The 16,221-nt window shown below is 36.6% G+C and overlaps 1 protein-coding gene across 1 annotated transcript in view; it reads left to right on the forward strand.

Moving 5' to 3' along the window:
- The first annotated feature begins 20 nt into the window (after window positions 1-20).
- The window catches only part of TBCD (tubulin folding cofactor D), a 134,799-nt gene continuing 118,598 nt past the window's right edge, over window positions 21-16,221 (forward strand). Inside the window, exons 1-7 of the mRNA XM_009279453.2 lie at window positions 21-219; window positions 3,627-3,677; window positions 3,876-3,973; window positions 4,697-4,798; window positions 6,465-6,611; window positions 7,657-7,712; window positions 11,643-11,775. Of these exons, the coding sequence (XP_009277728.1) occupies window positions 27-219; window positions 3,627-3,677; window positions 3,876-3,973; window positions 4,697-4,798; window positions 6,465-6,611; window positions 7,657-7,712; window positions 11,643-11,775 (780 nt within the window). The 5' untranslated portion in view covers window positions 21-26. The remainder of the gene's footprint in view (window positions 220-3,626; window positions 3,678-3,875; window positions 3,974-4,696; window positions 4,799-6,464; window positions 6,612-7,656; window positions 7,713-11,642; window positions 11,776-16,221) is intronic.

Genomic DNA, 16,221 nt, shown 5'->3' on the forward strand with positions numbered 1-16,221 from the left:
GGAAGCACTGACGGCCGGCCTCGGGCATGGCTTTGGGCGAGGCGGATGGAGCGGGGTCGGAGCCAGAGGAAGGGAAGACTCAGGAGCCAGGTGTCACCACCACGAGAAACATCCTGGAGAGTTTCACGGAGAGTCAGGAAATCGGGGGGCTCATCGGTAACCTGAAGGGAGTCTTTGGGGATCTGGTGACTCGAGAAATGACCGTGGAAAAATTCATAGGTAAGCACGTCACCCGAAGGGAGCGTGTTCTTACATGGCTTAAAGGAATTTATTACCAAAAAAGGACTAACTTTGGATTGCTGATAATGCTGGAACTTTGTCAACAAGTAGTTTAGATTTATTTTTGTTTTCCAGTTATATATTCCATTATTACGTAGTATTTAACTACTGTAAATAAAACCCCCAGGTCTTGGATTTAAGAAATCTGAATTCTGACCCATGCTTAGCCTCCAGTTTCCTATTCGAATGCAGGCAATGATTTAGTTAAAGTTTGTATGTCTGTCAAATAAAGCCATTTTTGTACCTAATTACTTGTTAAAAACGCATACATCTTGAGCTTTGAAGTGGTAATTTCATATTTTTACTTTTATATTTCATGGGAAATATGAAGGGCAGCTGACTCCATACAGATCATGTAATTGTTTCTGAGTGGAGGAAACTTGGATCTGACTTAGTAGCTGAGCTTTTGTGCCATATAATGAAAGCTATTCTGCTTCTAGACCTCAGCTGAATATAGAAGTGGTATAATTACGTGTAGCAGTGTCCCAGGTAATTAGCCCGTTAGAATGCACATCTGTGTATTGGATCCAATATTCTGATCCAATATCCAATATTCAGTTAGTTCAAAGTTTTGTGTATTTACAAATCAAGTGGACTAGCATTTTGCACTTTCTTTTGCAAAAATGGTGAAATTGCAAAAACTTACAGTAAAAATATTGATACTGTTTTTGACAAAAAGAAACTAGATAGGCAAACAATAAACCAGAAAACCCAAAGTTTGGAAATCTGACCCTGCAGAAGTTACTCAGTAGAATTATACTCGATTGACTTAACTGACTGTTCCATCTAAGGAGGTTAATGATGAACATGTTCAGAAAGAAGTAGCAAGAGCACTCATATTTGTTGATTGTTCGCTATCACGGGTGAAATGGCAGAATTTGATGGGATAGAAAAGCAATTACTGAAAAAATCTCAGTGTCTGAAAGGCCATCATCTCCTCCAACCGATCACCTTGCTATGCCTCTCTGCCTTTCATATCATATATACTGTCTCTATGTATTTAAATTGTATTTATGAACTTTCTGCATGCATCTCCACTCTGTCACATAAATTCTTATGAGGAAAATTGCTTTGCTACCCATTGAAACCTGTGACTTTTGCACTGCTTGGGAGCAGGTCCTTTGAAGGTAGGGGGATATTGCTCTATGATAAGTATCAGAAGAGCATATCATTGCCCAGTAAATACAGTGTTAATATATTTAAAACTAATAGGCACTGTACATCTTGTTCAATATTTGGTTATAACATTTAGTGTCATAAGGTATCATTTGATCCTTCTTGGGTAAAATGTCCCAAATATGGTTATAGGCTAAATGTGTGGGATATAACGTTGAAGCTTAGGGAATACCTTTAATCTGTATGCAGATAATGCAGTAATGATCAGTTACAAAGGATTTTAATGCAGATCTCCAAAGCATTCACAAAAACACGTGATGCTCATTTTTTTGTGAACTGTTAGAAGTTTGGAAGATGGTTTAATCTGCAACTATAATTTTGTGGAAAAATTTAGGAAGATGATTTTGAAATAATAGCATTAGAAGAACCTTTTTTTCAGTTCATTCTCTTCAGCATTTAGATTTGGGGTTTTACTTTAGATTGCCAGACCATGATCTGGGAAAACAATTTGGCAAGATAAGGAATTTGCTGTTAAATTCCACTTCTGCTTGAGAGCTATTGCTTTGAGCGTTGATGGAATTTCTTGTATTCACTAGTTCTGTTATCTGTACGCAGCTTAAGGTATCATTAATTACAATGGGGAGTTAGTGATGATTAGGAGCTCAGGCTTCCATCTTGATAGTAGACAGCGCTATGGGATCCCGATGGAATTGTACAAGTCACTGCCAGGATACTGTTGGACTGGCTGGTGTCTTGAAAGTTGTTGTGCAGTGTCATCCACTGGTCAACTTCAGCACTGCTGAAGTTGAGTTATGTCTTAAATCTTAAGTGTTGATGTGACAAGCGGAGAAAGGGGATAGAGAGCAAAATTGTTTGAGAGAGAAACAAATACAGGAAAAGGAGAGGTTAAGATATTTTAGTTTTCTAATTAAAAAGCTATTTTCTGACCATATATCTAAAATGACCCAGGCAATCTCCAGCGTAATACTGGATCACTTGATGAGCTCTTCTCAAATCCAACTCTCATTTCTGTAGCTGTTTTTCATTGATTTTAGGTTTAAATTGAAATGCTTTTGTTTCTAAAAACTATGACAAGTTGTTCTTAGTTTTTTTCAATATTCAATTTCAATTTGTCTTTCCTCAAATCAGTTCCCAAAAGGAAGATAACGTATTACTGGCAGCAAGATAAAGTCAGTCATGTGAAAGGTTTAGAGGAGCATAGATAGTAACAGCTCCGGTTTGTATTTGTCCAGGTTAAAATGTGTCAGGGTTCTTTGTTCTTTGCTGAATATTTTCCTGTGTTCTATTTCAAAGTAAAAAAACTAGCTCTGAGAATTGCGAAGACCACCTTCACTTGCAAAGTACTACGTTTTTTTTTTCTTCTGCTATAGTAAGGTATCTCAAAACAAAGAGATAAGAATTTTGCAATGCCTATACCCTGTTTCAGTACAGATCCTCAGTGGTGGAACTACATCTTTAAATATGTTCCAGGCATGGGAAGGAAGACAGCCTTGTGGTGAAACCCAGTGTGTCCAGGGAGAATTTCCCCATGGCTGTATTAGCCTCAGGGTTGGAAAAGTGTCATGCTACTACACTTCTTGTTGTTGGGATATCTTTGTGTGTGTGTGTTTTTAAAGACAGTCAGTAATTTGACATGCTAACAAATAGAACAGTGTGTAAAAGTAAGTGGGATTCCATATGTTAATGAAGATGATGTGAACAGCAAGGCAGAAAGGTGTAAAGCAGCATTCTGGTTGCTGCGTGGGTAAGAGTGCAGTGTAAAGCTGGTACACCTGGAGCAGCCACAGCCTGTAGTGGTTTAATGTTCTCTGTTTGCAGAGTTCCATCGGAAATGGTGTGCTGGTAACTTGCGCTTAGGAAAGGAGAGCCACAAAGAGCTCTGCAGCGAAGGGCAGCAACAAACTGAGTGATTGTTTGTTTCATCTAGCTGTGGGATTTGTCCACAGTAATTTGAGAGACTCCTGGAAGGGAGTTTATGATTCAATGTAGGTAAATGATTGCACTACGGAAGTGGGCAGACTGTATTCTTACAGTTACTTCTCTGTAGTTTTCTTACTTTTGGACCTCGCTTACAGGTGGTGGCAGCACTTAGCTCAAGGGTACTGAAATCTTAAGGTAAAGCTGTCTAGAATCAGGGGTGTATCTCACAATTAATGCCTGTAAGAGCCTTTAATTTGAATAGCTTATTACAGATATCTTTTCCTTTTCAGGTATAATGGACAAATACCAGGAGCAACCTCACTTGTTGGATCGCCACTTAGGTAGGAATGTCATCTTTAAATACTTTTTTGTGTATATACTTGAAAATCTGTTAAATTAAAAAGGTCCATATATGCATTACAAGATTGCTGTGGTTGATATTACTTATATGACTACTATCTCCCTCTTTATTATTAGAAGTATGAGAAACTGTAAGCTAACTGCATGTACTCTCACTTTTTTTTCTCTCATTTCATTAGAGTGGATGATGAATTCATTGCTGGATATAGTACGGGACAGTGGATCTCCTCCCCCGCTAGTTCACCTGGCTTTTAAATTTCTTTACATCATTACAAAGGTAAAACCCCCCAAATTTTACATTCTGTAAGTGAAATGTGTAAGTTTCCAATATTTTCTTTGTTGTTTAAATAACTTAAAAAAATTTCACATTTTCAAAAACAGTAAAATAAATAAATAATTGTCTAAGTAATGCAATGAAATGTGTTAAACTGTACTGTGAAAGATTAGTTCTCTTTTTTATGATTTTCATGATGGCTTGTGTTATTTAATGATCCAGGGTAGTAAAAATCAAGGTCTGAATGCAACAAAAATTGCAGATATTGAGATACTCAGTGATAAAAGAAGAGTCATAATGTTAAAAAGAAGAGTAAAGTATGATGAAGAATGAGATGGATTATGGAATTTCCATCTGAGCATAAGAAAACATTTTTTGACTGTGAGGGTTGAACACTGGAATAGATTGCTCAGAGAGGTTGTGAAGTCTCCATCCCTGGAGATACTGAATACCCTACTGGACATGGTCCTGGGCAGCCTGCTGTAGGTGACCGTGCTTTAGCAGGAGAGTTGGACTAGACAATCTCCAGAGGTCCCTTGTTTTAAAGTTAAAGAGTTACCATTCCATTAATTCTTAATAAGTTTGTAAAAACGCAAAAATGTCAAGGTATTTAAGACCTTAATTCATATCCTTATTGTTCTTACTACATGAGGATCATATACAAGAAGCTCCTCAGTACTTGACGATGCTGGATGGCTTACTAAATTTTGAAACTTTCTGTTATAGGTGAGAGGGTACAAACTTTTCCTCCCACTGTTTCCTCATGAAGTAGGTGATCTACAGCCTGTGTTGGATATGCTTGCAGACCAGAATCCAAAAGACTCTGAGGTGAGAACTTGCTGTACTTTTTGTTTAACTTTTATGTCTCATACAGAAAAAGCTGGTGAACAATGTAAGAAAAAAATCTGGAAAAAAGTGTATAAAGCAGTGATACACCCTGTCAGGTGTTAACTGAACGTGTGGATTTAGTATGAAAGTCATCTTGTCAGAAGAGAAATGTCTTATTGAAGGAACGGTCTTGTGTTTTTCTTTCATGGGATGTGTTCTAAGGATTTAGAAGCGATGGCGGTTGAGGTGCAAGTATAATCTTTAACCACTCTTATACGGGAACAAATTAATTGAAACAACAGTAATAAGAAAGGCAGTAAAAGATATTGAACTTCTAAAAGGAGTAACTGAAAAATTCTCTTCCTGCTATGCATATCATTAACGGTCATGTTAGTTTAGCTTGAAGTCATAAAAGTAAAATCACAGGAAACAGAGCATTTTAGGTTTTATGTATTTATTCCTATTTCTTTATATAAACAGGCTGTTTTTTAAACCTTTGGGTTTTGTCAAAGTTGGTATGAGAACTTCTATTTTGATGAGGAAATGAAGAAGATATGAAATTAAACAAGGAAAATTAACTAAAATGTTTTATTCTCCCCCAACCCCCCGATATCTATTTTCAGATCTGTGAGGGATTTTTGGTTTTTTTTTTCCCCTTTTCTTTTGAAAGGAGGGAGGTGAAGATTGGAGAGAATTGCACAATTATGGCATGAGGCATGAATCGCTTGGATTTTTGCCTTTTGATAATATATTCCTGGCTGTGGAAAAATGACACAGAATTTCAGATTTTTTCCTACCTGTTTGCAATTTGAAAAACAGCGCGACACCACTTCATTATGTGTCTTGATTTAAAGTTATAGTTGGCTGAGAATGTTCTGGGCAAGAATTCTGATTTGAAAAAATATTTAAGCAAAGAGTTTTTAAGCATGGATTGAGAGCATAGAATCATAGAATGTCTCGAGTTGGAAGGGACCCATAAGGATCATTGAGTCTGACTCCAAGATACCGTAGTTCATGTTCTTATATTTTTGAATAAGGAAAAATAAGAATTCCAGAAGGTTTATTAAGATAGATGAATTTTAAGAGAGATCATTATGTATTATAGGTAACGAAAATCATGGATATGAAGACAATAATTGTATTGCTGCTCTAAATGGAAATAATTTTTTAATAAACATTATCATTTCTGACCACTTTGCTGTTGTTGATGTAGCTGTACAGCTTTAAAGCTTGTAAAAGTTCCTTCTTGTCTGTCTGTCTTTCAAAACGCATCTAAAGTTGTTTTAGTAAACCCCTGAATGCAATGCATGAGAAATTAGGAAGAAGAACATATTTCTTTCATATTTGTGACTGGAGCCACAAATGGGCTGAGGGAAGGAGAAAACAGGAAAGTGGCAACATGCAGATTTCCTTTGGGAAGGAAGTAAACTTGTCTAGATTTCAGATTCAGAGGGGAGGGTCCATTAGTTTTGTTACAGTTTTCCTGTTTGGAATCTCTTGTAGTTCTGTCTCCTTTGGTGTTTCAGAGCATTCAGGTTCAGAGTTTTTTCTTCATCATCTTACTTTGACAGTTCCTTGGAGCCGGTGGATAGTTTGGCTCCAGGCACTTTGTTGGAATATGTTCCAGAAAATGGAGTGCATATTTTGTTTTACCATTCTTTTCCAGACTTGGGAAACTCGTTATATGCTTTTATTATGGCTCTCCATGATATGCTTGATTCCTTTTGATCTGGCCCGTTTTGATGGAAATATTATTTCTGAGGAAGGGCATGCTCGTATGCCAACAATGGATCGCATACTTAAAATAGCAAAAGTAAGTATAATACATCTTGTGATACTTTCAAACCTGTGATATTTTTCTTAGGCTTCATCTTTCAATATGTAATAAATTACTGTCTTTTCAGAATATTATTTAAGGTCATATTTTCTGTGTCTAATTGGTAAAGAATTTCTCCATAGTTTTGGAATCTTCAGTATGTTCTTTGCTGCTTTAGTGTCAGATGAGACTGTTACTTGTTTTCCCTGAAGTAATAAACTGTCTTATTTTATGACTATCTGATATGAATGCATACCTTTGATTATGTTAACAGCTTTTAGTGTTTGAAAATACTAGCTAGCTTTTTCTGAAAGCCAAGTTTTGGTAAAGAATTTCTCCATAGTTTTGGAATCTTCAGTATGTTCTTTGCTGCTTTAGTGTCAGATGAGACTGTTACTTGTTTTCCCTGAAGTAATAAACTGTCTTATTTTATGACTATCTGATATGAATGCATACCTTTGATTATGTTAACAGCTTTTAGTGTTTGAAAATACTAGCTAGCTTTTTCTGAAAGCCAAGTTTGATGATTTATATAGGAAATAAGCGTTTGATCAGGATGAGTAACATTGGAAGCTATGGCTGCATGAAGAATTTTCAACAAAGATAATAAAGTTTCACTAGGCGTAAACCGAAGTGGCTAACTTGTCATCCCTTTAAGATAAAAACAAACAACAACCCCCTCCCCACAAATATCTGAACAGCTTATGCTTTAGACACTTGCAGCACTTAAGTGGTTTATCACTTGTAGGCATGTAGGAGCACAAATATGACTGTAAGTTAAGGTTTCAGTAAAGGTAAACTTGCTTTGAAAGACACTAGAAGGGAACTTTGTGGTCCGAGATACAGTTTGTTAAATGGGAAATTTAATTTTTTACGATCTTAAGTTCAGTTTGTAATCATAATAATTACATAATATATGTAATCATAATAATATTTGTAATGATAAGTATTAAGTAGTATATTCACGTACAAAGTTGTTACGTAGTTGTTATTAAATCTGCATGTATGAATTCTTTTACAGTTAGTTTTCTTTTACCTTTAGTGTTACTTGGTTGTCAGTGACAAGGCTCGAGATGCAGCTGCTGTACTGGTTTCAAAGTAAGTCTCTTTTGTGCTTCTTGGCAGAAGGGAAAAAAGCTAGCTCCCATTTCCCCTGCTATTTTTTAGTCTGACATGCTGATGATGATAGCGTTGGGAGGACTGGAAGTTGCCAGCTGTATGTGGGATGTTAAACTTGCTTGAGTCAGATCCTATAGTGTGTTTTTTATCGGAACTGCTGTGTTTTCTTCTGCTTACTAGAGGAACAGGTATCTGTCACAGGTGATACTGCTAACAGGATACTGTTCAAATTGCCTTCTAGGGACTGGTTTGTGCTACAAGGTTTCACAAAGATACAGTTACTCTGCGTTGCTGCTGGTTTTTGCAGTGTATTGCATGGTAAATAGAGAATTGGTATCTAATACTACTGGCTTGATGTTTCCTAGAAGTACTTAAGTGATGTAAAAGGAAATAGTAATGCTAGAATTTTTTTTCTTAATATCCCGCTTGTCGCTTTCTTCATTCTCTCATCTAGAAAACAATACTTCTGTTTTCTTAGGTTTACTGTTGTCAAATAATTCATCAAATGAAACAGGTGTAGGATAATGGAACTTTCTAAATCCCGTTGTTTTACATGGTTGGTGTTCAGACGTGGAACAATTTGTGCCAGAGGTGCAGTTGTTCTGACATTTTTTGCATGCTTCAGTAATACTGATGCTAGGGTTGTTTATAAATTTGAAATAATGAACTTCTGTATCTTTTCTTTCCTCTCCTAGTGCATTGGTGGAGATTAGTTTCATTTGTGATGCATATGAAAACAAATTACAAAGACCATAAACTGTGCTAGTACACACGTATCTTTTTTCCAGTATATATCACAGTACATATTCCAATATATTCTAGCGGAAGAGGACTTTAGTCAGCTCAGTTTGTCGTTTGGTTTTTCTTTTCTTTTTTCTTTGTTTTCAAAGCAAATCTTTACACTAGCATATACTCTATCTACACTAGGGGGCTCTGCCAACATAGTTTTGCCAGTGTAGCTACAGGAGCAGAGGCTCTGTGGGGTGAACAAGGCGAAATGATGATAGTGGATGTGGGTAGCTAGGCTGAACAATAAAATCTGTGTTAACATTTTGCTCTGGATTAAGAGGCACAAAATTTGTGGGATTAATTGTATCAAAATAGTTGTTAAATATAACATTCAGTAGAGCAGATCCTAACTGTCTTTTTGGGAAATAACAGTCCACGTACTTATTTTAAATTTATTCTGAACTTCAGTCGTGGGACTCCATGGTTTAGAAATTTGTATTTAGTGAGTATAATGCTACAGTTCTGAATCTGATGACAAAAAAAAACAATTTTTTGTTTTAGAACTGACAGTGTCATGTGGAAAATTCATGAAGGAGTTGAGACTAGAATCATAGTTCTCTGGTGACTAGTCCTGTACTTTTCTGATTTACTCTGAAATATTTCAGAGCAAAATTTAAGTGAATGCATGAATCATTTGAATAGTCTTTAATAAATAATCTTGTCTGTTACATACTTATTTCCATGTGACAGAATGTAGGTTTGTCTCCGTATCCTAATTAGTTTTTGCAGTCGTTTTGGAAGTGATAACTGGAAGTTGCTTTTCTAGGATTTTTATCTATCTTCATTGGTAATCCGTCTTGTCACAAGTTGACAGAAGCAAAGGATTTGAGGTGAAAGTGTGACATAGAGTGAATTATTCTTGAGCATTCATATGTGCCTGAATGTGCCCTTTATCTTCTTCCTTTCTATCTTTCCTAAAAACCCAGGGAAAAAACCCAAATCAACCAAATGTGGTAGACTCTTGAAGGTACATCCAGTGTTTGGAAGCCTTCTCAAGTAAGGATGACAGTAATTTAAAAAGATTCTTTCATCACATTATGCAGATTGAATTTGCACTTCATTTGGACTCCAGGGTATTTGTAAAAATAAATTACTAGTGGAAGCATATATATAGTAATGTGATTGATTACAGCATTACATTCAGTAAAACTTTTGTGTTCATGCAGTGCTCAGCCCTGGATTTCAGGGGGATTTCATAAGCGCCTTGCATCCTAATGCAGGGGACTATGCAGGCATGTTTTTAGCAGTTGTCTTATGTCTTCACCTCCATTTTATTGGCTGAATTAATTTTTATTAAAAGCTTATATTCATAACAAATAAGGTCATAGAATACATTAAGCTTGTTCTAGTACCAGCTGCATCAAGGTGTGTAAGACTGTAATGGGAGCGAAATTACTATTTAGTGTACTTATGATTATTTAGTTTATTATGAAAACACCATTTTCAAAATAGCCTAATGATTAAAACACTTCACCAGGAATTAGAAGACCTGGGTCCAAGGCCTTTTGGCCTTGGTGCACTTAAATTCACTGCGTTCACATCCCAAAACAGTTCTTTAATGAGCAGGCATGATTATTCTGAGATGACATCACTGTTTCATCTTATTGAAGTTAGACTGTTAGGTAGGCAGAAATACAAAAGTCCTAGGACGGACAGAGAGATAAGATACAGGAGTGTAACTCTGTAACACGCTGACACACTGAGTAGGAAACTCCTTGGAGAGGGGAAGTCTGGGTTCTGGTTCCTGCTCTAACGAGCCTATGAGTTTCAAAAGAAGTTTAGAAACAACAGGATCCAAGACATCCTGTTTTCCAAAGTAATTTGCTTTTCATAGGGCCAGGGAGCTGGAGTTTGTTTTATGAATTCTCTTTTCTGTCTGCTCAGTGACCTGGTTGCAGTAGGAGGAGATGAGGCTTATCCCTATCTTGCTTCTAGTCTGGAGGTTAGGGCACTCCTTTGAGAAATTAAGATTTGAACTCCTTTGGGCTGAGAGAGGGTCTAGGAACCAGTTCATCTACTTTACAGGTTACTTCTGTTACTTGCACTGTTGTGCAAAGCAAGGCTTTGTCCTTGCTTCTCTCTTGTAAAACAAACCACCCCCCCTCAACTAACCCCTTCCCCAAATCCTCATTTCTCTGTTGCTGAACACAATAGATACTGCCTTTGAAGACAATTCAAGTGATCACGTGTCTGCTCACTGTTTCCTGTGTTCTCTGTATTTAATATTCCTTGTTAGTTAGCTCTTGGTGCAGTTCCCCATTTAATTTGTAGGCGTATAAAGTAACTAGATACAGGCTCTGCATGCATCCTTCTTTAAGCATTATGAATTGTACTTTGCAGGCTTTCCCATGTACCTTGTTTCCTTTGATTGCATTGAGAACAAAGTTTCTTAATGTAGTCTGAATTGCTGCTGGAACAGGACCTTAATTTTTCGGCACTAATAATACTAAATTAGATAACTGAAGCAGATGCCTTAAGCGTAGCTGGGCTGGCACTGATGATGACTGAGTATAGGTTTAGGGAAGTAGTTTAACCATGATGAACCTCTTTCACCCTCTGTAAGATAGGTAAAAATGCATCTCTTGACCCATCCAGTGTGTTAAATAACAGGTGTTTGACCTTTTCAAATATCCAAAAACCCAAATACAGCACTGATGGTTACTCTTTATGGACCTGGCTGATAACAGTGCAGTATGGACCAATTGTTGATTTGCACCAATTTTCAGATTTGCAGAATAGCTCTTCTTGGTGAGAATGGAGAATCCTCGTATTTGTTTCAGCTTTTCGCTCATTCTAATGGAAATAATTTTTATGTGGGGCCTTTGGAAAGTTTGTTGCTTTACAATTAAGATGAGAAATCTCTAGAATCCAAGTCTATAGGTTGGTTTGAAGTGAAAGTGAAATTCTGGGTCAGAGCCTTGCTCAGAAACAGAAGGGCTAACATAAGATGGTTTGGAGTGTTCCCACCCTCAGTGATTTAGGAAAATATCCTAAATTGGATATTTCTCCCATTGGAGAATTGCTTTTAGGAACTGCAGCCAGTTTGGATAGCAGGAAGAATTATTTTTCATTGAGAGTCATAAAATGAGTAACTGCAGTGTTTTGGTTTTTCTGTGACAGATTTATTGTCCGCCCTGATGTCAGACAAAAAAGGATGGCAGACTTCCTGGACTGGACACTTTCAATGTTATCTAAATCCTCCTTCCAGACCATGGAGGGGACTGTTGTTATGAACGGCATGCTCCAGGCCCTGGTAAATACTGTTTTTCCTTTAAAATATAGATTGTATTTATGATTATATGATACTGCTACGGTAGACATTTAATAGCAAATGCACAGAGAGATTCCTGTTTATTAAAAAAGGATAAGATAATATGTAGCTAGAATTTCCTCCACAACAGTTTTGAAGATGTAACTTCCCATGTATGTATAGTTTCTTTAAGTATTCTTGTCATCATCTAATGAAAGTGAAGTTACCAGTATAGATACTGATAAATAACTCTCAAAAATATTTTTAAATACCTGATTGTATATTAGTAGTCATTTCATAATTCAGTTTGGGTTGTTTGGTTTGTTTTTGTGTTGTGTTTTTTTTTTTTTCCTTTGCTTTGAACAAAACCTTTGAAATAAATTAAATAATTCGAACTATACGAAATGAAGAGGTTGGGCTTCTGATATAGTAGTGGTCCCTCCTAGACTTTTCAGAACTAGTAACCAAAATGCAAGTGATTCTTGAAAGCTGTATCCATTCTTCTTCAACTAAAATACTGTTCTCAATAGTTTTAATAAGACATCCTAAACTTGTTAGACAGTGTCTTTGAGTAGTCTGAAAAAATGCACTATTTCCTGTGGTTTTGCATGCTAATCTGAACAAGTTTTTTGTTTAAGGCTCCTTACCTTGTGAAGTAACAATAGTTTATGACTCAAAGAGTGAAATTCTTACTTTGGGTTTTAAAATTTATGTACTATGGATGGGAAAAAATCTCTAATACCTGAACCACTTCTATATGATAGCACTCCTCTTGTACATTCGAAGAATATCTTTTTATAAAAGCTTTCTTGTAGTTTTACACCCTTAAAAGTGTTGGTGTGCATTTTGAAATACTTGAATAACAGTTCTGGTATCTGTTCCAGTTTTGATGTCCGAATGTATTTGGGTGGAATGGAGGAGTTTGTGTGGGTGGAGTTGTTCCTTCATGTTTTTATTGTTGGCCAAAGTTGAGGTAGCACAAGCAAAGTCAGATGACATGCTCTTTAACAGTCTTTGTACAGGTTTAAGGATTTGCTGGTGTTTGTATGAGTTTCTATAATTTGCATAATTTTGCAGCTCTTCTTAAATAATTGCTATGAGGACTTGTATGCAGTATGTTACTAAACATCAAAGCAAAGTTCTGGAACAAGTGTGTGGTGTGTGGTGTTTTTGTTGTTTTTTTTTTTTTTTCTCTAGCAGCTCTTCCAAATCAGAAGATACAAGGAATGATCTATATTTAGAATAACTTAGGACTTGCTGCTTAAGCAGGAGGAAGCATTATTTGTATGCACTGCAGTATGTTTCAAAAGACAGAATGATGTTTCATCATTTTATTGTCAGATCTGGAAAGGGAGACTGACTGACTGCCATTCTGGGTGCGTGATGAGACCTGTAGGATGTATAATACATTAGTGTTTTGTCATAATTCCTTTGAGTTTGGCTTTGGCTCTATCCACCTGTTCATTAGTGCATACTAAGCGAAACAGGTGAATACTTAACAAGCAGAATCGAAACTAGAATGCGATACAATATACCTGGAAGCAGAAGCCTGCCTTCTTGCATTTATATGATTTTTTCCTCCTCTGTGGGACAGGAGAAAGTATTTATCAGGCCAGTTTTATTTGTGTCCTACAGCTCATAATTCCTGTTCCGGTTGGTAGGTATGAGCAGACTGAATTTTTAAAGCCTTTGCTTGCATTCAGTCTTCAATTTTTAATTTCAGTTACTACAATGTAAGCATGAATTATGTCATTAGGGAATAAAGGTTTTCAGAATGATATGTACGCAGGTATGTATGTACGCAGACATGCTTAAGTGGAGTAGGAAATATTTATTTCAAGAGTTTAGTATTAAGACTTTTGTAACACACTTGTATCACTAGCATGTTGTTAAACTGAAAGTATCAGCTGAAAATAAAAGCAGTGTTTAAAATAAGTAAACCTTTTTTCTTAAACATACAAGATTCTAAGAGAATCATAATAAGTAATTGCTAAGTGCATAAAGCAGAACACATCCTCATGAGGGACAACTAAAACTTGTGTCAACAAGCTTCAAAATTCTTTGCCCTTACATTCCTCCAGCAATTTGTTCCTGTAAGAGTCAAACTGTAGTTGCCCAGGCATTTCTCTCTGAACAGGCAAGAGAAAAAAGACCCTTTTTCAGTTTCTGGTCTGTACAGCAAGGCAGGTTTCAGGAATGTAACCCACCAGGGTGGGGATAAAAAGTCTTTCTCTTTCTTCATCAGATCAGTTTAGGGTAGCCCCTAACAGTGTGGATTTTAGTCGGATTATGATATTATGCTGTTTATGATCTGCATTTAGGAAATAGCTTGTAGTGAGATTGGCATGGCAAAACTGTTTTAAAAAGATGTGAAACTCTTGCATTTCAATGAACTGAAACTGCAAGTTAGGTATGCAATGAGTAGTTCGATGTTGCTGCACTTTGATCTGCCTCTTCGTGGCCTTAAGTCTTGGTGATTAGGTATGCTACTGTTTAATCTAGCTCAGCATTATGTGTAGAACAAGTACTACTGTTTCATGATTCTTGTTGAAACACGCAGCCTGCATTACACATTTTAATTCCACTGATGCTTTTTTCTTTTTTTTTCTTTACACCTGTCGTCAGAAATACATCATTTCACAACAGGTGTGCACTAGCAGGAATCTTCGCTTGCAGTATTTCAGAGTCAGTTTTTAAAACTGCCCTCTTTTGTTGAAACTAATGTTGCACTATTGAATTAAATTCACTTTTGTGCTTGGATACTTTGTATATTTGAAGGATTATAAATTAATAAGAAATGGATTGATAAGAAATTGCTACTTTTTTTTTTATAACATTTGTTTACTTGAAGGAAACTTCTAACCTGTTTCAAGAATCTGCATTTTAAATTCTCTTGGTCTGGAGGTTTGCTTTTAAACCTGCCATTATATCAAACAGCTTTTTAGTTATTGCTGCAGGGTGTAGCACTCCCAGTTCTTGCGTGACAGAGATGTCATCATGTTGAGGTAGCCTTGGGCATTGAAACTTATTAAACCTTATTTGTTTTATAAGTGATTCAGTATACAAGTGTGAGTAATAATTAAAAAAAATAAAACGCCCTACACAGTGATCTGATGAAACTCGAGAGTCTTAAGAACAGGGCATTTCCCTGAGCTGTCTCTAATGCAAAAGTTATTTAGCAATAGCTACATGCTTATGTAAATTTTGCTCCAGGGAAGAAAGAACTCTCTAACTCTATTCTTTCAGACCCAGAGGCACAAAAATAGAATATTTCCAAATAGAATGTTTCCCAAGTCTCTATATTTTTGGCATTCTCAAAGAATTAGTGATGCTAGGATTGTCTATTGGCGTTACTTTTTTAAAAAGCTGTTGTTGCTTAGTGGTTTGATGATAAAGATGTACAAAAAGCAGTGCTGATATAAGGAGAAGAAAAAAATATTATGTCTGCAGATACCAAGGGCACTGACCTCTTTCTGGTAATACTGTATCTCCTCTCTTTTTGAACAGCATGGAGTATGCTATTGTGGCCTTGTCTGTACTTCTGGTGAGAAGGAAAAATCTCAGAAGTATTTGTGGTTTGTTCAAGGTTCAGAAGTTCTGTTATCATAAGATGGTTTCGTTTTGCTGTTAGAATATAGTGCTGTCTCAAGCTGCTAATTTTTTTTTCTTCCAAGTATTTCAAATCTGTTTTTGGGCAGTCTTGTTAAGATGGAAAGGAACTATCCTGTTAGCTGTCCATGTGTTAGTCTAAACTTCTCAGGCTTTCAACTGATAAAGAACTAAGATCTTACGAAAAAAGAACTCCTTTTGCCACCCATTTAACTGGGCTCTGTATTGAAGCTTCTCAGTTTAATTACCATGTTGATGATGACATTATCAATACCCTGACAAATACGTGGCCTACAGAAGGAGTACTATTTGTGGAGTACTATTTGTGTTGAAGATGTCGTAAGAACAAGGGCTTTAACTAATCTATTTTACCATTAGCTGCACGTATAATGCATTAAATATTCTCTACTTTCAAGCGAACTTATTATTCTGACAGCATGTCCTCCCTCACCTTGTTTACTTCCCCACATCTGGCCTGGAGGCAGGGATGGCTGATGGCTTTCCCTGGACCTGGATGTTGTGTGACTACTAGGGGGTGCTCCAGAGTAATGAAAGATATCGTTTTCTTCTCTTCCCGTAGAGGCTGAAATTATCCTCCCAATCCTTGACTCGGTTGGTTACAACCAGAGGGTAGATTCAGACTTGTGTCTCCTGCTCGGCAGGAAGATATACTTGCTACCAAACAGTCAGGCCACCCTTAATGGTGATTTGTATAGCTTGGGGAACATGTCCTGGAGATGATCCTGTTTGATATATCTCATGAAGGTTGGGCCTAAATTGGGTTATGCAGACAATTGGAAGGTGTGGTGTGTTTCTTCTGTGATTACTAAGAAACTAGGT

The sequence above is a fragment of the Aptenodytes forsteri genome, unplaced genomic scaffold (genome assembly GCF_000699145.1).
Source record: "Aptenodytes forsteri isolate BGI_AS27 unplaced genomic scaffold, ASM69914v1 Scaffold243, whole genome shotgun sequence".
In the NCBI taxonomy this organism is placed as follows: domain Eukaryota; kingdom Metazoa; phylum Chordata; class Aves; order Sphenisciformes; family Spheniscidae; genus Aptenodytes; species Aptenodytes forsteri.